The 23,566-nt window shown below is 57.7% G+C and overlaps 1 protein-coding gene across 1 annotated transcript; it reads right to left on the bottom strand.

Moving 5' to 3' along the window:
- Positions 1–14,228: 14,228 nt before the first annotated feature.
- Positions 14,229–23,226, bottom strand: PTGR3 (prostaglandin reductase 3). The gene is made up of 2 exons (XM_037035902.1): positions 22,500–23,226; positions 14,229–16,462 (listed from the first exon to the last, which is right to left on the bottom strand). The coding sequence occupies exons 1-2, from the start codon at positions 22,706–22,708 to the stop codon at positions 15,538–15,540; spliced, it is 1,134 nt and encodes a 377-aa protein (XP_036891797.1). The 5' UTR covers positions 22,709–23,226; the 3' UTR covers positions 14,229–15,537.
- Between the last annotated feature and the right edge of the window lie 340 nt (positions 23,227–23,566).

Raw genomic sequence — 23,566 nt, forward strand, 5'->3', positions numbered from 1 at the left:
ACCCCTGCCCGTTCCCTCTTTTCTTCTCTCAAAAATGGAGAAACACATCCTTGGGTGAGGATTTAAAAAAAGGTTAACTGATTTAGTTTGTAGGGACGTGAATCAGTACCAGGGGACACATGTACCAGGTGAAGGACTAGGTTTGATCTATGTGGCACTGGGTTCACCTGTCCTTGCTTCTGGGGACGCGTCAGGGTCACGACCAGCCGGCCCGGCTCTCACGGAGCAGCAGTGGGGCCAGGACGTGGCAGCCCGCCTCCTGGGCGGGGCAGCAGGGCTTTCTCTGGTTGGCTGGGCGCACTGCCGCTCCGGAAATGCAGGGCTGGCCGTGGGCCCTGAGGCCGGATTCTGTTGAATCTTGGTAGGTGGGACAGTGTGTGGGGCGCAGGCCACCAGCACTCACGGCTGCGTGTCACTCTGCCCGGCCTTCTCTAATGCTGCACTGTTGTTTCCCAGTACAGGAGAAATTCAGATGCTCAGGACCGAGTTCCGGTGACACCGCCCAGGGATCGAGCAGTGTCCCGATCGGGAGCCTCCTGTAACGTGCGAAGTGCGTACCTTTGCAGGGGATGCAGTTTTGCACGTAAAGTCTGGTTTTCCCGTTGACTTCCAAAGGGAGGCGTCGTCAGAGCTGGAGCTCAGGTATGGTTGAGGCAGGGGCTGGAGCCCAGCTGTCAGAGAGCGGCCCTTTCCGAGCAGCGTGGGGAGGGGGAGGAGGTGGAGGGCGGGGGTCTGAGTCAGGGGTGTTGGAATGTTCTTCTCACTGGCCACTCGCCACCCACCCTGGGCTGCCTGGGCTGCCCGGGCTCGGGGGCTGTGTGTCCGCCATGGCAGTGGCCCTGTGCTCGCGTGTTCCTGACACGTAGTGACCTGAATACACAGCACACTTCTGCTCTGAGTGGGGAAGGCCAGGGGCCAGGGAGAGAAGGCGCATCTGAGGTCCTGGGTGCGAGGGGGCAGAGCTTGCGGCCCACACAGGTGTNGCATCGTCAGAGCTGGAGCTCAGGTATGGTTGAGGCAGGGGCTGGAGCCCAGCTGTCAGAGAGCGGCCCTTTCCGAGCAGCATGGGGAGGGGGAGGAGGGGGAGGGCGGGGGTCTGAGTCAGGGGTGTCGGAATGTTCTTCTCACTGGCCGCTCGCCACCCACCCTGGGCTGCCTGGGCTGCCCGGGCTCGGGGGCTGTGTGTCCGCCATGGCAGTGGCCCTGTGCTCGCGTGTTCCTGACACGTAGTGACCTGAATACACAGCACACTTCTGCTCTGAGTGGGGAAGGCCAGGGGCCAGGGAGAGAAGGCGCATCTGAGGTCCTGGGTGCGAGGGGGCAGAGCTTGCGGCCCACACAGGTGTGGGGGGCAGAGAGCCGCTGCTGAGGGAGGGGATCCTTTCTGAGGACGCCCCCGGTGCAGCAGAAGATGAGGTTCTTTTGTTTGTTTGTTTGTTCGTTTGTTTTTCTGGAAATGAGAAGACAGTGGAGGGCAGCGGAGCATGGGAAGAGGTGTGGTTGGGAGTAGCCGCCTGTGTGGGAGCCTGGAAGGAAGTTTGGACTTGACAGGCAGCCGGGGATGGGGCACTGGAGGCCCTCGGAGGAAGAAGTGGCGGCGATTAGTAAACCCCGGATTGCGTGGTAAAGGGGGGAAGCAAACACTCTTTGAGCTGGGGAGCCGCCGTGACAGGGAGGGCGAGCTGGGGCCTGGGCCCACCGTGGTGGCCTCCGTTGGGAGCGTGGGTTTGGGCTGTGTCTCCGCCCTCAGCCCTGGAGCTGGTCGGTAGGGCTCATGGTTCGGGCACCCACAGGTCAGGCGGTCCCCTCAGCCCTGAGGCGGGAATTGGTTTGGAGGAAATTCCACAGGTGAAATCCAGCTGCTCACTTTGTAGTTTTCTGGGGGGAAAATCCCGAACGACACAGGAGCATCTATTTAAAAACGCTCAGACTCGGTCCCGTCCACACTCACCGGGGTGGCGGGAGCAGCCCGAGCAGATACGCCCGGAGGTGCTGGCGGGCCCAGCTGCGCTCTGCCCTCACCCCGGCGGTAGCAGACGGGCATCACTGACCAGCGCTGGACACAGGCCACTTTGGGTCTCGGGGCCCTAGGCTCTCTGGGTGCTGGGAGCCCTCCACATTGAGTGGGGCACGGGGCGGGGTGGCCCCCAGGGTGGGAGTGGCCTGCATACACCTCTGCCCCCAGGAGGCTGGCTGAGCCTCAGCCTGGACCACGACTGACCACAGAGAGGCCTGGGGTTGTTGGCAGGAGGAAGAGGGACAGGGCCGGGGTGCAGCCTTTGACACGTGAGCTCCCAGCATCCTCCCAGCAATAAGGGAAATAACGGGTGTCCCTGCAGTCGGAGCCCATTGGCAGGTTGCTCGAATTTATGGATTGACCCAGCAAAAGCTTTTGGTGAGAAAACATGAGGTACTCAAACTCAAACCCGGACCAAGTTCACAGGCCCCGAACAGAGGTGATCGATAGCGGCCAATGAAGGAGGAGGTGCTGGAACCGTTATTTGGAACCAACGCTGCCGAGCAGCCAGCACGGACACGGCTCCGCGGTGCCCAGACCTGGGGTTTTTGGCTTTTCCACCCAGCAATGATGTCCGACCCGTTTACGGTCAGTCACTACGATGAATGCACATTCAGCTCCTTCCTCCCTTTCATTTTCGCTCGACACACGCTGGGCTTTCAGTCTGTGCTCCTGGCTGGTGACGGAGCGCGACGCTCTGGCTGTCGGAACGGCCAGCTGGTCTCCTTCTTTTCACCTCCTTCTTTTCAAGGGGCCGCATTTCACTGTGTCAGGGACCCCCCGAGTGGGCTGTGGACCCAGCACCTCAAAACACCACCCAGCATGCAGTTAGGGTTTTAGGTGCCAGCCTCGGAGGTTAGGGATTTTCAGATTTTTCCCCAGATAAAATGCCCGAGTCCTGCTGATCCTCCTGGACTCGGAGTGGGGAGGGTGGGGAGGGTGGGGAGGGTGGGCTCTTCAACTTCAGGGTGTGGCCCTGAGACCACGCGCCACTGTGAAATGGAAAACCGGCTCTCCTCTTTCGAAACACGTTTATCACTCCAGAAAGTTCAGAAAATACAGAAAAGCACACAAAGTCTCTTTCTACTGCTGCTGCTGTTGACAGAGAACCATTTTGAGTTGGCATTTTGGCCAACTTCCTTCCAGGCTTTTCTCGGCGCCTGTACACAGTTCACGGAAATCGGTGTCCTGCTCTTTGTACTGCCTTATAACCCACTATTTCTACCCCAAGACACATCGTGAACATTTTTGAAGGTTTTTAGTGGGTGCACCGTATGCCCTCCAGAGACACGCGTCCGTGTCTCCACTGTGCGTCTCGCCAGAGGCTGGTGCGCCCGTGTGCATGCTTGTGTCTGCCTCTCTCTCCCTCGGAGGTCTCCAGAAATGGCCATCTCCAGCAGAAGGCTGCCCGAAGCTCTGTGGCCTGCAGGGTCTCCTGCCGACCTGTACCCATCTCCTGTGTCCCTGGCTGGCCCCTGCCACAGGTTCCCCCACCCCCGAGGGCAGGGTGTCAAAGGGGCACCCTTGGTGTTCCGGAGGCTCACTGAAGAGTCCCTTTGCACGGTGGGTCTCCCGGGCGTCGGGAGCCTCACCTACGTATGGCCGATGCTCATTATTTGCAGATTCCGTGTCTGTGCCAATGCCTTCTCGCTCGAGTTGACTTGGACCCTCGAAGTTGTTACTCGAAGCTCCGTCGGGGTCAGTCACAGACGTGCAGAGCACTGAACAGTCCGCCGCCTACCATCTCGGCTCTCATCTCGGGACACAACGTTTCCCCGTGGTCGGGCTTTGGGCGGTGACCTCGAAGTTCAGAACGACACCTCAGCCTAGTGCCCGGTGCCGGCTGCTGCTCCTCGGCGCCCCCCGGAGAAGGTGGCTGTTTCGGGTGAGCTCCGTGCAGCCCCGAGTTGGAGGTCAGTGAGCTCATGAAGTGACTGGGCGTCCGTGTCGTGGCCAGAGGCTCACTGGAGACTCCACAGCAAAGCTAGCCCACGGCTCGCTCCGGAACCACCTGTGCCCCCGGGTCCCCTCCGCTGTTGCTGAGGCCGAGCGACTTGCCCGTGACCAGGGCGAAGGTCCAAGTCTAGACCAGCACCCCGGTCTCTGGTCCCACTGTGGCCCAGCGGGCCCGTTCCCACCCCCTCCTCCCCCATCTCCTGCCTGGAGCCCCGCCCCCAGGGCCCCACTTAAACGGGTGGCAGTGGGAGTGAGGAAGTTAAACAGGTTGTGACTCAGCCCCATTGTCGTCCAGGTAACTTGTCCCCTTGAGAGCTAACACGATGCCTCTTTCCAGGGAACGCCTGTCCCTCCCGTGGATGTGCCCACGACTCACTGGCCCCCACGACCCCAGCGCCCTCCAGTGGGCAGTGAGGGCACTGGGCTCATCTGCCACCCACTCTGTGGTGAACGGCTGCATTCAACCAACATGGCTGGGCTGCGGCAGGTGGGCACGGGCCTGGGGGCACAGGAGGGAGGTCCTGTGTCACAGACCTCAGGCAGCGCTGGCCCCGGGGTTTGCCACGGGGGCCGGAGACCGCGCCTCCAGATTCTGAATGCTCGTTTTAGTGCCGTGATCAGCACAGGCACCACTGACTGGGCTCAGGAGGGCACAGAGGCGCCCCTCACGGAGCCTTGGGGGCCCTGCGACAGAGGCAGGTTCGGGGCTGTTGGCTTCTCCTGATACTTCCCAGCTCTGCCACAGGAGGGCTGGGTGGAACCGGGGCGGGGCTTGGGGAGGGGGGCCCTGCACCCCTGCAATCATCCACCCCCTCATTTATGGGGGGCAGCGCGGCTCGGCTCCTGGGGGGACTAGACCAGATTGCTGGAGCCAGTGCCGTGGGGCCAAACCCAGTACGAAGTGCATGTTCCTGCTCGTTGCCATTTATGTGTTAGTGGTCGTTAGCAGCCATTATCATTTTTTTCCCCGTGGCAATTACATCGATATTACCGTGCCTAAATCAGAGAGGGCACTGCGGCAATTACTGTCATCCGCTGATTGGGAACCGCCTTATTTTTAAGTGACATTATTTTCTTATCGGCACGATAATTTCCCTTCGCAATAAATAATGTGCTGGGATAGCCGTGCAGCCAAAAAGTTCTACTGTATGAGTGTCTTTTTAATAAACAGAAAATGTTGTTTCTACAGTTTTTCTTTCATAAAAAATCATAAAATTAAGATCTGAATCCTAGGGTTGGGAAATATTTGAACAGATTTTGAATCCAATGCTGAATTGTACAGGGATGGGTAGGGAATAAGTTATTCCTGCTTGCCTTATTTTTCCTCCTGACATGGAGAAGGGAGGGGAAGAAGGAAGGAGGGAAGGAAGGAAGGAAGAAGGAAGAAGGAAGGAAGGAGGAAGAAGGAAGGAAGGAGGAAGAAGGAAGGGAGGGAGGGAGGGAGGAAGGAAGGAAGGAGGGAGGAAGGAAGGAAAGAGAGACGAGAGAAAGGGGGCGCCATGCTGGCCCAGCCTCCCTCCTTGGAGGAGCAGCTCCCTCCTCCAGGGGCTACTGCCCAGGGCTGGGGTCCTCTGGGCTACTCAGGCAGAGGAGTGGTGGGCACTGCCTCACCCCCACCCAGGACCACACTGGGCTCCAGGGAGCAGCAAGGTGCGAGAACCTGCCGGCTCTGCCCTCCACCCCTGCTGGGCTGGCCCCCCCACCCCCGTCCAGTCCCAGTGGGCGCTCTCCCTGCACAGTCAGGTCCCTGTCCGGGCCGCCCCTGAGGCCTGGCTCTGCCCCGGTGGAGCATGGAGTGAGTATTGGGAGGGACAGGACAGGGATGGGGCTGGGCCAGAAAACCTTGTGGGGGATCTCAGCATCCCTGCCCTTGGGCTCTGTGGTCACTCTCTCCAGTGGGCCTGACCCCCCTCTCCCATCACAGCCTCCTGTCAAGACCCCCTCTGGGGTCTTCTTCCTCACCCAGCTGACCCCTGCGCTGAGAGGGAGGGCCAGGCATCACCGGGACTTCGATTATCCCAAAACCCTGTCCCCATCTCGGGGTGAACCCTGACCCCATCTAAGGGTGTGCCCATGAGGGGACCTCACTCTGCAAGCCTGGCCACGAACACCACGCCCTTCCTTCGTGCCCTCTGGGACACACCCAGCTTTCCGAGGCTGCCACCCAGGGCTGAGCAGCAGCGGCTCCTTCCCAGCTGAGCTGCGGTGGGTGCTGCTTTGAGGGGCTTCTCTGGGACCCTGCCCAGCTGTTTGACTCAGTCGCTCTGTGGCACCAGTGTGTTTCTGCGGCTTCCTGTGCCTCTGTTTCTCCATTTGGAACGTGGAGGGGGGGGTTGTAATGGACCCTCCCCTGGGGTGATTACCTGCATTACACAGCCGTTATCTCAGTAGGTGAATCTGGGCCCAGCACCCCCTAGGTGGGGTGTCTTAGACATTACTGAATGACAGCAGCAGTGCCTGAGCTCACAGCCCGAACCCCACCAAGCTCATGGCCTGAACCCCGCTGACCTCATGGCCTGAACCCCCCGAACCCCACTGAGCTCACAGTGGAGCCACAGCCAAGCGAGTGAGCACTCAAACCGTGGCTTGTTCAAACAGAGTTTGGAAAAAAGAACAAAATGTCTCAGTAAATTTTATACTGATTACAAGCTGCGATGATAATATTTTGGACTAAACATAATGTGTCAGGGAGGTTCGTTTCACCTCTCCGATGCAGCCACGAGAATGTTCTGGAGTGCAGGTGGGCTCGTACTCCCGCCCCTCCCCTGCCCACGGGGGAGCGTGCACCCCGTGCTGAGGGTGAGGTGAGCTGAAGGGACCAGGAGCTCCGCCTGCAGCCTGGAGCCTCACTGATGCTTGTCCAGTGCCTACCTGCGCCCCTCTGGGCGCAGGGCTCTTTGCCCCTGCCCTGAGCCCGAGCCAGGCTCTTGCCAGCAGGACAGCATGCAGGTGGTCCTGCTCACCCACCACTAAACCACTCAGCACCTGAGGCAGAGACCTGAACCCTGCGCCAGGCAGGTAGGCCCCGTCCCGCATGTGGGTGTCCCCACCAGCTTCGAACCACATGTGGTCACCTGGCTGGGGGCCCCCATGTCTCTGGCCAGGCTCCGAGTGGAGCCCACCCTGGGGACTCGGGGTGCAGCCCAGCCCCTGGCCTTCCCCCCTGGCCCCCAGCTCCCTGCTCCAGACCTCCAGGACGGATGGAGGGATGGACGTCCTGGCGGGGGCAGGGAGAACAGACAGGGCTGCCGGCTAACACAGCATCCTCTCCCCGCAGTGCGTCAAGGACTGCGCGGGGCCCTGGGAACGGGAAGTAAACACGTGTGTGATAATGAGATTGTTGGTGGAGAGTCCTGCTGAAAGGACAGAGCAATTAAGCTGCCGACTTGCCTGTGTTGGAGTGACAACACGCCAGCGCGGGCCCGATTAGCTATGGAACGGGACCGTCCCTACTCAGCCGCCTGTGTGGGGAGGGGGCTGTCAGCCACCAGGGCGGGGCTCCACCCACCACTGCTGCCGACAGGGAGCCCACTCCACGCGAAGCCCTCCCCGGAGGAGACGCGTGTGCATGGGAGCCTCTCATGTCCCGTTTCCACTGCACAGCCAGAAATGTCGGGGAAAATGAGCGGGTGGCCAGGCCTCTGGGGGTGGGACAAGTAATGCCGCCATCCTTGCAGATGGGCACACTGGACAGGCCACTGTGGATGAGAGAAGAGTGTGGACAGAGAGGGCGAGGGCTGGTGGGGCGACGACTCTGGGGGCTCCTGCCGACAGTGGCCGGGCACGCGGTGCCAGGTGGGAGGGTGCCGCCGCCACTCACAGGCCCCCACGGGCTGGACAAGGTGGACAGAGCCTTGTCCCTGGGCAGCCTCGTTCTGCTCCTTACACACACACATACACACACACACACAGACACACACAGGCACACAGCAACACACACAGCTCCACCTGCCTGTGGCTGCTAAATGACCGCTCTTGCGTCTGCTCCAAGCCAGTGACTCCTTATTTATTTTTTGAGAAACCTGGGACTTTGGGCCACCCTGTAAGTGACTCCCACGAGGGCCGCATCCACCACAGGCCAGGGTGCTCTCGAGGTTGTCCTCAGCACCAGTGGCATGGAAGGGGGCAGGCCCTCTTCTCCCTCATACAGGGACCCAGCCACAGCCAGGCTCCAGTTGCAGACGGGTCAGACCTCTACAGTGGATCAGGGCCTCTGTCACCAATGCCACCTCTTGACTCAAGGACTAGTTTTTGTCACCAATTAGAAGGCAGCCACTGGCACAGGCTGCCGGTTGGCAGGGGCTGGCCATGGACCACCCCCATGCCTGGGGAAGACCCGGCCGTGGGTCTGGCCACATGCCCTGACCTTGACACGTGGGCCATGTGTCTGTGGCCTCTGAGCCAAGAGGTCATCTCCAAGAGGACAGCTTGTCAGGATGGTAGGAACCATGGCAACATAGGAATGAAGACACCCAGTGCCACACTGGCACTGGATGGCATGATCCATACACAGCTCAATTAAATGCCTGATGGGTTCCTACAGGGGAGGGACCCATGACATACTTGGTTCCTGGCTTCAAGGGTCACAAGGATCACGAGGACCCCACTACCCTGCAAAAGCGCCTGCCTTCCCGCAGTTGTCTGGAACATGCTCCCAGGGGGTGAGGGGCAGTTTGCTGGCCCAGTGGGTACTCTGCCCTTCCTGAACAGAAGCGTGGCATCTGTGGTGTGCGTACTCTTCCTGACACAGGCATAGGGGCCCTTGGCCTGACTTGAAGTCAGGGGAGGCCGCTCATCGGAGAGCTGGTGGGTAGACTGTGGACGGACAGAATGCATAGCCTGTCCCTGCAGGCTGCTGTCTGATAAAGTTGTCAGAGGAGAATTCCAGGAAAATGGAGCTGGAGCCCTGATCAGCCTGTACCTGAAACCCACCCTACCTCTGAACTTGCCATTTCATGAACCTCCTTAGAGTTTAGGCCAGTTCCAGTTGGATGTTTTGATACTCGCACTCCAAGGCATCCTAGCTGCTTTGTAATGTGATATACACATGTACCACTTTGTGTATTTAATGTGGGTACAGTAGGAATCCACAGTGGACCGGTCACAGTGGGTGCCAGGGTCCTAGGGGTGATGAATGTTGGTTCGCGTACCTCACTACTCAGAGCGCAGTGTGCAGCCCAGCGGCATCAGCAGCACCAGGTAAATGCAGGTTTCCGGGCCCCCTGTGGACCCGCTGCGTCAGGAGTGAGGCCCAGGGACGTGCGTGAAGGATCGTGTGGGAGAGCGCTGCTCTAGTGCAGACAGCCTTGGTCTGAGAGCCATGCCCCCCACCCCCGCTCTGCTCCACTGACCGCCTGGGGGCTCGGTGAGGAGGGCGAGCCCTTCGCCTGTGCTTCGAAAGTCCCGTCTCCACCATGGGGATCGTCTTGATCTATGTGTTAGTGAAGAGCTGAAACTAGCGGCATTGTATCCAAAGCAGCAGATCCGTAGGGTCCAGGAGGTTATACAAAGCATGTGTTGGTGGAAGCGGTAGATGGATATTCTCCAGTAATGGTGATGGGGGCGCTTTGGGTGTTGCTACTTAGGGAGCGAGCCGTGGGAGTGGGGGCGCGGGGGCTCCTGCAGCCCAGCCGTCGGGGGCACCGGCCAGGAGGAAGGAATTCTCCATGTTACTCCGGGGAAAGACCCTCCGGGAGACGATTCCATTTCCGAATGTCAGTTCCAACAGCGTGGACCGCCCGCTGTCCCCCCCAGGCCCCAGCAAGAAGCGAGGTTCGGCACAGACTGAGATCGCCTTGGGCACTGTCGCCACCCCGGGAAGGGCTTCTTCTCAACGTGGAAAGACGCCGTTTCTACTGGGACAGGGTTGGCTCGCGCGGAGGCAGTTTACGCGGGTCACGCATTCGTCCAAGGAAGACAGAAGCGACATGGGAGAACGGGAATGGGCAATGCCACGTGGCTTTGCGGGGCTTGTTTCTGAGCCTTAGTTATGACCTGCTGTTTGTACAGAGCCTGAGATTCGGCCACACGTGAGTGTGAAACGGGGGTGCAGCCACGACTGACCCCAGACACACCCCTGGCCTTTCCCACCTGCCCCGATGCCAAGCACGCGTCTGCCCACCCGGCCCGAGTCGGGGGCACTCAGGATTCGGTGTCGGTGGGCAAACCCAGGTTCCAGGTACTTTGCTCTTCCGAATGTGAAGACGGTCAAAGCTCATCAGCTTTCTTTCTATGGGCAGCCCCATAGAAAGATACTGTCGCTCTAGGGGAAGAACTGTCAACGCATGAAAATAAGCTTTTCCTTGTCTGATGCTCATTATTTGACCGAGGAAGACGAGGATTTGACGAGAGAGGAAGGTCTTCCATGCAGTTAGACCTGAATAGTGGGCGTCCAGACGTTATTTCTGCTGAGTTGCATGCCCCGCACCACCACCACCACCAAAAAAAAAAAAAAGGTTGTGTGTTGCTTAGGCAACCAAGAATCAAATGCTCTGGGCCCTCGGCTCCGGCAGGGTCGAGGGAGGTTCTGTGTGGGGCGCTCCTGTGGTCAGAACTGTGCTCACCCTCCTGGACTGCTCATCTTCTCACCCATGAAAAGATTATAAAAAGGGGCTGTTGTTATTCTCTGACCCTCTTTATTACCCTCACACAAGGACATTGTTTTATTGCTTTGAGAGAGAGAGAGAGAGAGAGATGGAATGGCTGCCTTCTCGTACACACCCCGACCGGGGATCAAACTCACGACCTCCCGGTGTATGGTACCCGCGCCGACCACCCGAGCCACACAGGCCAGGGCTGTATGGACACTTCCAATTAGGCACCTTCCGAGGGACCTTGGCAGATTGTAAAGTGGACACGGCAGTGATAGCCGTGCCCTGGGAAGACACCTGGGCTCCAGTTTCATTTTGGGGTCCAGGGAACTCTGTGACCTTGGACCAGGCACCTGCTCTTCCTAATCAGGGTTTCTTCCTTAACAAAATGGGTAGAACTAGATGTCTCTAACGTCCCAAATGTCACTTTCTATAGGACAATGAGGTCTTCCCATGTAGGACGAACAGAAGGCAGCCCAGGGTTTCCCACTGGCCCACCACCCAGGCATGGGCAGAGGACCCAGAGGCAGGACCCCTAAGTGCATTCCTCCATCTCCCACCAACTAGGGACACTGTTCCCTCCGGTCACCCCAAGACACGGCGGGGCTGCTTCTTTGGAGGGGAAGACGCCCCACAGTAGATGGCAATGTTAGGGAGCATTTTCTGGGCTCTGAGCACATCCCTGCTGTTTGTGTTGGGCACTGCCACCCATCAGCAGAGTGTGTTTTAGTGATGATTTTAATTTCATGTTGGCAGGAAGCCAATGTCAGATAGGGCCCTTCTGGGGAGAGGCTTCCTGCGGGAGTGCCATTGACGTCTCCGCACTCTTGGCTCAGGACTCCCCACACAGACCAGGCACTTCCCGTTCCCCAAACTGACTATACATTCACCCTCCTGCTGAGGGGCCCTGCACTGCAGGGAGGGTCTGCAGGGGCACATCTGTGGGGCCAATGGGAGATGCCAGGGTGGTGTTGACCCCAGGCCACTGTCTGGGGTCACGTCTCACCAGCTGCTCGGAGCCAGTGGACGAGCGAGTCAGGAGACTCAGGCAGGTGTAACGGATGCACCTTGTCTGACTTTCTTGGAGGATCTGAGAAATCTACGGTTGAGAATGCTTGAACTGAAACACATTGGTCACATTATGTATTTTGTCCAGGGCTTAAAATTTTTTTAAAATTTTTGTCAGTGTTCCACAGTTTCCTCGTGATGGCAGTAAGAAGATTCTCCTATCAAACACTCTTCCTTTTACAAAATGAGATAACATAATGGTAAAGGTCTATCGGAAGAGAATTCAAAGTCGAAAATGCCCAGCAGCACTGACGATCCAGTTTTACGTCTCGACTTCTGAAATGCGCTAAACCTTTCTTTCTGGGCCAGAGCCAGAAAACCAGTCACAGAAACTAGCTCAAAAAACGCAACACACCCCCACATTAAGTAGTAATGTTTGCACGAATGCATGTCGTGTCTTCAAATAAGTGTCATAAATAACAAATGATAAAACGAGAGAGGCACGTGCCAGGAACAGTAAACACCAACCCGTCAAATCGGCGTCACATTTGTGAAACTTGGACCCTAGGGCACGACGCTCTGAAGTGAGCTGTGCCTGGTGTTTCCCTATCACGTTTTTCCTCTGAAAGTGGCATGTGGCACATCTGCTTTTAGATAAATCTAGAAGATGACATTTATCCCATATGACCTTGTGGCAAAGGGATCGATGGAAATATTCTCGGCACAGAGGCCACCCCCCACCCCACGCCCCAACAGTGAAGGCCCCGAGTGCCATAAATCTGGGTTAACTGGGAATCCCATGAAGGGGTTAAAGCATCACCCAGGACGAGCCAGGTGGCTGTCATCCATATGAACCAAATAAAAGCCAGAAACAGGAAGCTGAAAAGCAGGTCCCCAGGGCAGGCAGGCAGGCAGGCCTGTGTCCAGGAGGCCATCGTCCCCGGCACTGTGCCGCAGCCAGCCCACGATGTAGGTCCGGGCCGGGTGAGGTCTGGCGTCCTCATTAGCCCAGCGGTCCTCAAGCACAAGACACAGCACTTCCGGTTTAACAAGCAGCAGCCCGTGCTGTCGTTCGAGAAATACGAACACATACTAACGACTGCTCACAGAGCAGACCCTCCCCCTCCCGGAAACCCTGTAACCGTTCAGAGACCATGTCATGCAGACTTCTGTGTTGCTGCTTGGCAAACTATGCCGATTTTTTTTTTTTAATGCTGAAATCAGCCCACAGCAGAAGTCATCCTCAAGGGGATCTGAAATCTGAAGTCACAGGGGGACGGTAAGGAAGAGCTGGGGACCCCACCTCTCTGCACTTACCAGAGTGAAGCACCCCTCTGCCCAGCATCCTACCCCCAGGGCCGTGTGCAGGAGGACACCCGAGACCCAGGGAATAACTCACCCACCGCGGCCGCCCAGCCCCAGCCCCGTCTCGAAAACAAAGACTGCCAGTGGCCCTGAATTATGGACACACTTTTTGCGATGTGTCATCGGCTCAGAAGGAAGGTGTGGAGGAGCATCGTACTGCTCCAGCCCCCATTACAGGCTGGTCTTGAACGATAATCCCAGAAGATGGAACTGGTGCTGAACTATGACCCCCAATTTACAAATCATTTTTCAGAAGAATGAAAAAAAAAAAGTCCCAACATCTTTTTGGCATTACGCGAATGGGCGGCATCTTTCATGCTTGTTTCCTGAGGCTGAACGCAGTGCAGGCTGCCTGCAGCTCCTTAGTCTGGACAGACCCCGCACGGGGCTTCAGATTAGGTTTTATTTCAAACCCGGGTGTTGGAATTTTTTGTTTTTAACATAGCTGAGTTTAGTGTATTCCTTCAAAGCACAATAAATTTCTATTCTGTAGCTTCAGGGATCCGTCAGTAAAAATGCTGGTCTTTCATCTTTATTACCCTCCCATTAAAATGAAAGAAACCGGGACACACTGCAGCTTAGAAGCAGCCCTGCAGCTGGCAGTGTCCTCGTCCCCGAGGTCCCCACACGGGGGGCAGTGCCCTCTGTCGTGTGTCCACCCGCAGAAGCCGACACGGCGCCACTGGGGCGCTCGCCCCGCTCCATGCAGGGCCAGGCCGTGTGGCGACGCTGCAGTCCCCACGCCCTTCCGTCCCCTGCCATTTCCAGGGCCGTGCCTTTCTCAGAACCTGTCTCCTCCCCTCGTGTTTGTGCCACCGAAAGGCAGGCCAGGCCCCTCTCTGTTCTGCCGCAGCCACTGGGCCTGAAAGGGGCAGATTAATAGCCCAGCCCCGCGCCGGACTGGCTTGCCTCGTCCCCTGCACTGGTAACCCCGCGCTATAATGAGGACACAAAGAGTCTCGCGTCAGGCCGCCACCCTTCCTCATAACTCACGCGCCTCGCGGTGGCCATGGCCTGCAGTGCCATTTGTCTTTAGTGCGGTTGTGACACTTCGGCATGATCCATAATTTGGCAGCTATTTACCGTGACATTCCCTTCAGTGCAGCCATAACATTCAGTGAAACCGTTATTCGGCCCCATTTACCATATAAATTGTATTGTTGCGCGTGCATGCTAGCAGCTGCATTAGGTACCTGGGAATGAGTAAATCTTGTGAAACAGAGACTAGCAGCTCTCGGCACTAGGATTCCTCACTGCTCAGGCAGAAGGCGAGAAAAATGAATCACGGTTACTGAGTGTTCTGGATCACCTTTAATTGTCTTCCTGTTTACTTAGCATGAGAGACACAGTAACCCCGGGGTTTGAGAAATAATCTGGCGGGCCCTGCCTTCCAGGAGAAAGGCACCGTGGGAGTTCCAAGTTCAGGAGTCAGGCCGGAGCAGCTTTGGGAGGGCTGAGGGGTAGGAGGCCACAGGTCAGCTGCAGGCATCATTCAGAGGAGAGGACACACGGCCCGTTACGTTCCTCTGTGACATCAGCCAACGAGACAAGCAGCATCTCACCCCACCAGAACTGGGGGAGAAGGAAAATGCGAGCGTGGGAGCAGGGGCGGCCATTCTGTCCCCAGCGTCAGCGGCAAAGCGCTCCTTCCGGGCCTGGCCCCTCTGATGGGGGCCCCTGTGTTATTGTCCATTGCTTTGCTCCCGGCGCCGCCCAGTGCTGGGCGGTCAGTTCCAGCCCAGGCGTCCGTCGGGTCCCTCCCCTGGCGGGCCTGGGGTAACTTGCTCTTGTCTGGTTATGGGGCCCCTCCCTGTGGACGGAGCACACCTGAGTCAAGGTGTTCAGGCCCCCGACTCCCCGTCATCCGCTCCCCCAGACCTGCTTCTGTCCGTGTCGGTTTTCAGCACTAACTTGCTTCTTGGTGGAGGAGAGAAATGTTTTGTTCCCAAATGGGCCTTGCCCAGCACAAGCTGCAGCACACACGGGACCCTTCTTCCAAACAGGCCTGTGATCGCATACTCATGTTTCCTAATAACCGACACAAACCAAAGTTAGGGGAGAATTCCTCCAACTTTCTGTTTCGATAGCTGGCTCGCAATTCATAGGAACCGAAGGGGCCATTGCCTGAGAGTGAGGACACTGTAGAGACACGGCTGAGTCTTGCATCGAGTCTCACTTACTAAACTACCTATCAGCCCGAGGCCAAACCTTCCCAAAGCAAAGAATTTGTGAACTATTTTCACGACCAATTTTAAAATCTCATCAAGCCGAAGACATCCTGGTTTGATCAGCTCTTGCATCAGGAATTAATTTAGTTTCCAGGAACAATAAAATCTGGAACGAGACTGTCTGTGACCAAAGGGCTGAATGTAAAGGTTCTACCCCTGAGCCACAGAAGAAAGTTTTAGGAGCACGTTATTTTTTCAAGGGAGGGGGTGGAAAGAAAGCAAGGAAGGAAGGAAAAAGAGAAACCTACACATTAACACGGTACTTTGATTTTAAGAAATATTATCTCTGTTACCGACTAAAAATAAATCGGCTGAATTGGTTCTGAAGCCTCAAGTGCCCTGCCTTCCCCAGATTTACGCCGCTGTTCTGCTGCTACAGCTTGCTGTTGACAGCGGGGGGAAGCTCCATGACCACTTTCCCGGTGTTCTTCCGCAGGTACATGTGATCCACCGCCCGGAACACGGACTCCAGGCCCACGAACCTGCCCTCTGCAGACAGGCTGCCCCGGTCCACCTGGCACACCAGGTCTCCGCCGGCACACATCTGTACCAGTCGCTCCATGGATGCTCTGTGCTCAGAGAGGTAATGGTTCAGAAAGAAGCCCTGGATGCTGGCCGATTTCCTGAGCAGGCTGGCCGGTAACGCTTTCGTCATCACGGGTGAAAGGCCACTGGGTGTTTGGTAGCCGGAGATAAACCCGATCACTATCAGGCGCCCCTTGATGGCCAAGGCTTTCACAGCCACGTCGAACATGGCGCCCCCCACGGACTCGTACACGACGTCCATGCCATCGGGGTACTCCTGGGCCAGCACAGCACCCACGGGCTCTGAATGGTAGTTGATGGGCCGATCGCAGCCGATGGATTTCAGAAAAGCAGCCTTTTCGTCTGAAGAGCAGGTTCCAATCACGTGGCACTTGGCCTTCTTTGCAAGCTGCACTGCAAACTGGCCGGTCCCCCCCGCCGCCGCCGTCACCAACACCTTCTTCCCCTCCCGCAGCTCTCCGAGCTCTTTGAGGCTGATGTACGCGGTGGCACCGCTGACCGGCAGGGTGAGGTACTCGGGTATGGCAGCGGGCACGGGCGTGGCCATGCTGGCAGGCACCACGGTGTACTCGGCGAAAGCGCCGGGGGCCAAGTAAACCACGGCCTGGCCCACTGCGTACTGGGCGCTGGCAGACAGGCCCAGGGCGACCACCTCGCCCACACCTTCGAAACCGGCGTCGAAGGGGGTCTTGAGGGAAGGGTCGTATCGTCCGGCTGAGTAGTTGATGTCGGAGGCGTTCACACCAAGGAACCTGGGAGAAAACAACAGAGAGAGTAAGATGTTTTCTTCTCGAAGCCTCACTAGTCCTCTTCGGAAAACCCCTTTAGTTGGGTCTGGAGGGCTGGCTACGCTGCGCGCCCCGAGGGACCACGAAAACCGAGAGCCCCGATGTTCAGTTGAAGAAATGAAACAAGTCTTCGTTCAACAGTGATTTGCAATCAAAGTTTTGCTGTCAACAGTTTAGGAAGAATTTCAATCACTGTAAGCATCAAATTATTTATTTCACATGTCATTTATGTCCCTCCTCTTTCTTTCAAAATGAGGAATCAATCAAAACAACAAAAAAAGAACGTCAGGGAGTGTTCTCATCCACAAACTTCATTGGGGCTGAGTCGGAAATTAACTGGCCGCTTAACAAAGACATTAAAAACAACAGTGAGATAAAATATTTTCAAAGGAGGAGACTTGTATTGATTTGGGGCACAATTTAACACTTCGGATAATAATAGTTATGGCAATGACATTATTAAAGATTGATGTGATGTGCAAGGTCATTCCTGCAGGGGTTGTTTCAAAACATGGTTCGGAGCCGCTGCAGACAATTTTCTTTCTGCTCTGTGTCCAGTGTGAAAATATGCACTCTGATTAATTGAACAAAAATTGTCTCGTAAGGGGAGAGAGGTTTTATGGAACATTCAACATTTTACAGTCCTTTTCAGATGAAAAGGAAAGCAAATCGTCACTACACTTTTCCTCAACAAGAAGCAGAGACCCGAGTTGATTAATACCAGATGATTATTTCCACTTTGGTATCCAGAGTCGATTTAATTGCGTGGCCAGTACCAGCTTTTTTTCATCTCGGTATACCTCATAACAAAAATATCCTGGTACATGAGAGGAAAAGAGTCGTCTACTGAGAATGTCAGGAGGTGGCTCAGACACATAATGGAGGGCCCTAAAAATGTCATTTCCACCTGTAATGAAGTGAACGGGGAGGTGGGATCTGGTGGCAGGAGGAAAGCTGGTAAGTAGGTCATTTTAAAATAATTCACTTTTAATTTAACTTAATAAACCCAAACTGCCCTGTGCAAGGATCCACTTCCCCGGACTGTAGGCAACACTTTGCCCTTAAAAATACTCCCTGAGGACTCTCACTGCAGTGCCGAAAGCTCTCCGCACGGTGCAGAAACAAGAAAGCAGGAAACCATTCCTTCCCAGCTCGCAGGCTGCTTTCAGAAGTTAGCACCCCACGCAGCAGCCGCCTGGAAGCAGCCGCAGACCTCCATGCCATAAATGATACACAGTAATGAGAAGTGGGGGAAATGGCTTTCGCTGGTTTCTCGTTTGGCATTTCATACCCAGATGCTTGCACTCTGTCTGGGGGTGGGGCGGGTATCGGGCCTGCTCCCTCTCCTCGAACTCGCCCAGTTCTCCAGGCTCTTTGTGAGAAGGGCCGGCTCCTCCAGAGCAGGCGGCTGGTCTCCCCAGAAGACAGCCAGGGCCCAGCGCCTCTCCGTGACCCAGCCTAGGCTGCAACACAGGCTCTGGGAAGGCTTCCTGCGGGGGAAACGCGGAGGGTGGGGGTCGCTTCAGAAGTGGGCCACTGGGAGCCCCCCTCCCCCAAAGGAATTCTTCCCAAGCCTCTCGATTCTTGTCCCGCCGGCGGCGTTTCTGCCTGCAGTCCCAACAGTGGAGGCTGCCTTTCTCCCGCAGGGAGACCCCTGCCTTGGACTTGGAGGGATGCCTGGGTGGAGGCCAGCCCCTCGGATGCCCCCCCAACCTAGGACCCAGGACCTGGAGAGCGGTGCTGGAGAAGGCAGTCCCCGCTCGCCCCCACCCAGCCTGTGGCTGGTCTGCCACTTCCTGGGGAAGGGGCGGGAGCCCCAGCAGGGTGCTCTGCGCGCCAGGAGAAAGCTGAGGGAGGGCCTGTGAGCCACAGGGACCAGAAAGGGCCTCCTATGTGTGGTGGGGGCTCTGCTGGGAGCCAAGGACTACAGCCAACCGGCAGAAGCTTGAGTTTGCCAAGGGGGCTTTGCCTAAAACAAGTCAAACATTGTGGTGGAGCAGGGGGCGTCCGCCAGAGCAGAGACAGACACCCGTAGGCCCGCTGCCCCCTTCTGTCTCAGTCTCCCCAGGGACCCTGGGTCGACGGCTGGGTGCCAGAGGCCAGCAGTAGGAGCTTCCCGGACCATCTCCCTTGGACTTGCCGACCTCCACGGACAGCGTGACCCTCCTGTCCCACAAGATGTCTCCATCGCCACCACCAAGAGGCACGATCAACGTCTGGGACTAAGGAGTGGGCTGGGGCCGTGTCCCCAGCACTGGGGTGAGGGGCTGAGATGCAGACCCTTGACCATGACCTCAGCCTCACTGGGAAATGCAGGGATCTGGCTGGCATGCCCACCCTGGAGCTCGGGCCAGGAGCAGTCAAGTTCTGGGGGAGCCCAGAGCATCCAGGGCACCTAGGTGCAGCGGCAGCCGCACAGAGGACCACTGGTGCCTGTGGCCAGACTGTGACCTTGCCCTCAGAGGCACCCTCATTTTTGTGCCCCAAGCCCCCGAGCTCTGCCTTTTCCTAAGTCGAGTGAGGTGGGTGAAGGTGTCTCAGGCCGGTGGCAAATCTGGGCTCCGAGGACCTTGCACTCTCCATCGGCCTCTGGTGTAGCCTCTGCCTTTCCCCAGACCCTGATGCACCTTTGTGTTTACCTGGGTTTGGGGAAGAGGTGCCTGAAAGTTGGGAGCCCTTGAGTTCCACTCCACCAGAAACAAGTTCGAGAGCATCAGTACCAAGGGAAAAGGGTCCCGGGGCCAGCGAGAAGGAAGGAATTACAAAACCCACCAGGAAGGATGCGGGCGGGGAGGATCCCAGCGCGCCCCTTTAATTTGAAATCTGCGCTTTTAATGAGTGTGGGTTCCAGCAGGCCCAGCACAGGACCCACTCCACGGGGTAGTGGGGGGTCCCGGGAAAAAGAGTGCGCGGTGGTGGGCTTTCCCCCAGTAGAGAGCCTTCCAGAGTCACCCCATTTATTCGTATTAAAAGGTGCCAAATCCCTTCGTGTTTACTGTGAAACAGGGCGGTATGCGGGGGTGGGGGGTGGGCAGGCCTCTTTCTCCAACCAAAACCAAAGGTCGCCTTCAGTACTGGGAGACAAAGTTCAAAGTCTTACAAACCAGACTCTCATTTAAAAAAAAATACAAAATAAAGAAGAAAGAGAAGGAAGAAAAAACACTGGCCTGGAGAGTTTGCAGAAATGCTGTTCCCCTCTGGTGAGGGGCAAACCCTTCACCCAAACACCGTCCCCCACCCCCTTCTCGGTTCCCTCCTGCAAACTCTGTGCTCCATTATCTCACACGGGAGCAGAAAATCGTTAGAAATATTTGGAAACGAAATAATGTGTCACTACAGCTCAAAAAAAGGTAAAAATAGCGCTCCAAGGGACTTCCCCAGAGGCTGTGTTCCTTTCTTTTTCTTTCCGAGGATCCGGCACCGCACGGAGGGGGCCCTGAGGTCGTGCGCGGAGGTAAGAAGCAGGAAGGTGAGAACTGGAGAAGGAGTCTCGGCGGCAGGTTCCAGGGGAGCTCCCGCGCCCCTTCTCCCCGTTCCCCGATGGTAACCTACATTATCCCCCTCCTCCCGGTGCTTAGAAGCACGTCTCCCACCCCGTGAATAAAGACTGTCTATTTTCTGTTGAGAGGGTATGAGATGTACAAAGGATTCAAGTGAAAGAAAAGTCAGACCTCCACACCTTTCCAAATAAGTACATTTGGGCTGAATCCATTCATTCCAGAGCAGGCTTCACCCTGAGAAAAAGAAGCTTTTGCCTAACATTTTCATGCAATTAACATTGTTCTGGGGACATTTGGTCTAGAATTAAGATGGACTAACCTGCAGTGAATTATGAAGCCTCTATTCAGAGAGAGAGAGAGAGAGAGAGAGAGAGGGGAAAATGCCATCTCCACCGCCCTCGGCCGTTAGAAGAAAAGATCTCCCAGCAGTGTGGGGTAGCAGCAGAGCAGGGAGGAGGGGAGGCCGAGGCCCCCCACCACCCCCAACAGGCAGAAAGCGGCTTGCATTCTCCTTCTGTTGCAGGCTTCAAGGTAGAAGTTAGAGGTCAAGTTGTACATATCAATATACTCACTATTTATATTAAGGGGATTCTGGGCACAGATGGAGGGGAAAAGGCATCGATCTTAAAGCAGCCCAAACCTATGAACTCCAACCATGAAAGCGAACTCCGCTGGTGAAAGCCGGTGGTCCAGAGCTCTGGCCCGAGAATCCAGGGACTCTTGCGGGTGAGGCAGTGCCAGGGGGTGCCCTGGCACCCGGCAGGGATGGGGTGACAGTGAGCGTGAGTGGAGAAGAGTGTCAGGAGGAGGAACGCGGGAGAAGTGGATGCACACTGGGTGGGGAGAGGCCGGGAGAGCCTGTGAAGCACGCGGCAGCAGCCTCTGCCCAGGGCTGGGGCTTTGGTCCCACCTCGCCACAGCCGGTCCTGCGCTCACCCTGCACCTTCCCCACCTGGGAGGCTCAATGCCCCCCTCCCCACTCCAGACCCTGTTTCTAAAAGGGATCTTACTCAAGCCCTTGTGTGTGTCAGAAAAAAGAAACCAAAGACTAGGAAACTTTTCGCCTGTTAGTCTGTTTGGAGGCGTTTCAGTCTGGGGGCTCATCTCCGCTTACAGCAAATCACTCGTATGTTCTTCTCTTATGTTCTGCGTGACGCGCACAAGCCCCCCTTTCTAACTGGGCAGGACCCTCGACCTGGAAGGCCGCAGCATCCCGCCCCACAACGCAGAGCCCCCGCACCCGCTCCCACTGACTGCTTAACGGACTCGAGCATCCCGCCCTTTAAAAAAGCGCCCCCTCCCAGCTTCGACTCAATCCCCCCCACCTTCGGCTCACTAAGTGTTTACGTTTCCAAGCACTTCCCAAAAGTTTTATATCGTGATCAGAATTCTGCAGTTTTACAGTCTTATTTGGAAGGCTGACGTGAATCTCCAAAAGGGCCCGGCTCAAGGTTGCATCAAGTTAGTTGGGCAGAGCACATGCCGTCCTTCGAACTCACGGGGGGGCCGAGAGTGCTTCCCAGCGCACGATTTGCAACGTAGTTAGCACCAGGACTTTCTCCTCCTTTCGGAGTGTTATGCAACCCGAAGCATGCAGCACTGGAAGCCCTCGGGGTGGACCCAGCAGGCCGGGGAGTCCTGCTCTTGCGAAACGGATGGAGGAACCGGGCACACCGCGCCTGCAAGTCCGGCAGCGGGTGGACCCGCCGGGAGAGACCTGCGGGCGTGGCTCCCACAGAGCGAGGTCCCGGTCCTTCCTGTTGCTTCACCAGTTACTAGAGATCAGTGAGGTGGGAACACACTAGGGTGGGGAGCGGAAGAGTGGAAAAGGTAGAGGTCGGGCCTCGACCCCAGGGTCCCCGAAGGTCTGCAGACCGTGCGGGCAGATGCAGGCATGCCCCCGCCCCGGCCCAGCCGCCCGGGACGCGCGCCGCACGCCACTCCGGGGCACAGACAACAGTCGCACAGCACTTGACAACACGGACGACAGGGGCACACCAACACACTCAGAGACAGGCTCCGCCACTGCGAGGTGACTGCCCACCTGGAGCGGACAGGAAACGCCAGCCGGGTCCCCGGCCTCCTTCCTCCCAAGCACGTTACCGAAACGTCGCAGTTTGTGTCCAGGCGGCTCCTGCTCCACCCTAAAGATTATAGGAACGCGGGAGCCCTGGGTGCGCGTGGGTGGGCCGGCGGGAAGCCTCCGCTTCTGGGTCCCGTCGGTTTTATTTCGGGAGCGGGAGGGGGCGGAGGGAGGGCTGGTGGAGGGGAGGAGAATCCCAAATTAAAATAACCCCCAGTTATGAGGACGTTCAGTGGCATGGGATAGTCACACCAGCAACAGTCGCACTACATTCGCCTTCACCAGATGGCGGCGGGTTCAACTTCCCGAGATCTCGCTAAGTCAGGCTGTGCGCCCGGGAGCGCCGGGTGCGGGGACGCAGGCGGCCGGGACCGCCCGGGAGAGGCGAGGCCGGGGCGAGCGCGCGCGCCGGGCTCACCGGTTTCGGACGAGGAGGTCTCCGTCCCCCGGGAGTGGCACCGGGCAGTCCCGGAGCAGGGTTACGGCCTCGCGGAAGTCCGGGCTCAGCCGAGTCACCACCAGCTTCTGCATGGCGTGGGGGATGGCGGAGCCCTGGAAGTCCAGGAAGTGGCGGGAGTACGACATGTCCACGATGGTTCTCGCCCCGGCGGACGCCAGCCTCAGCATAGCCTGCGCCTCAGCCCGCTTTCTGCGCCGCCGCAGGCCAAGGTCGCGACCGGCTGGGGCGGCTGGGCTCCGCTCGGCGCGAGCGCGCGGGCGGAGCCGGAGGGTCCGCCCCTCCTCCGGCCCGCGCCCTCCCCTCCGCGCCCCCCTTTCCCCTCCACGCCTGGCACCCGCTCCCCCCTCCCGCGCGCAGCTCCGGGAGTCCACGCAGCCCCCGCGGTTCCCGACGCGCCACCCCCGGGGTCCGGGCCGGGGACTGCTGCCACGCCGGTAGCTGCTCCTTTAATCTTTTTGTTTTGGTTTGAATCTGCTCGGCGCAGACTGGCCAGGGAGCCTTTCCGCCCTCCCCCTTCCTCCGGGCTCCAGGGAGGCACCGGATATCCCCACCCTCCCCACGCTCCAAAAGCCGGATTTGACTCTTCTAGAGGATGAGGGGGGCGCCGAAGGGACCCGTGCGTCCCGCGGTCGCCGCGGTCCCGAGCCGGCGGCAGCCCCGGGCTTTCTCGGAGGCGCGGCGCCCGGCGGCCGGCACAGGCGCCTCCCCTTCCCGTGCGAAGCGTTCACTTCCTTGCAAGGTGGTACGAATCAACCCCGAGCTCGGCCGGGGCGGCGGGGCACGGCTGGGGCCCCGGGTCGCGCAGGGAGCCTCCGCCGCCGGTGAGCGCTCACAGACGCCGAACTGGGGGCGGCAGCGGGGGTGGGGGTGCCCAGCACACCCTGCTCCCCAGGCTCCCGGCCCCCTGTCCCCGGAACGCCTTGCCGCGCTGGATCCCCTCAGTTTGTCCCATTCAAGTTGCACGAACTAAACCGTTTTCTTTATTTTGGCCTAGATTTCGTGTTTTTCCATGAATGTTTTAAGCG

Source organism: Sturnira hondurensis, unplaced genomic scaffold (assembly GCF_014824575.4).
Source record: "Sturnira hondurensis isolate 20B ecotype Veracruz unplaced genomic scaffold, ASM1482457v3 Scaffold0001872, whole genome shotgun sequence".
NCBI classification, from domain to species: domain Eukaryota; kingdom Metazoa; phylum Chordata; class Mammalia; order Chiroptera; family Phyllostomidae; genus Sturnira; species Sturnira hondurensis.

Bases quoted from the DNA above. Each gene is read 5' to 3' on its own strand.
- PTGR3 (XM_037035902.1), bottom strand. From the start codon at position 22,708: ATGCTGAGGCTGGCGTCCGCCGGGGCGAGAACCATCGTGGACATGTCG. The intron at 16,463-22,499 runs GTGAGCCCGGCG...GTTTTCTCCCAG, and splicing joins GACCTCCTCGTCCGAAACCG to GTTCCTTGGTGTGAACGCCT.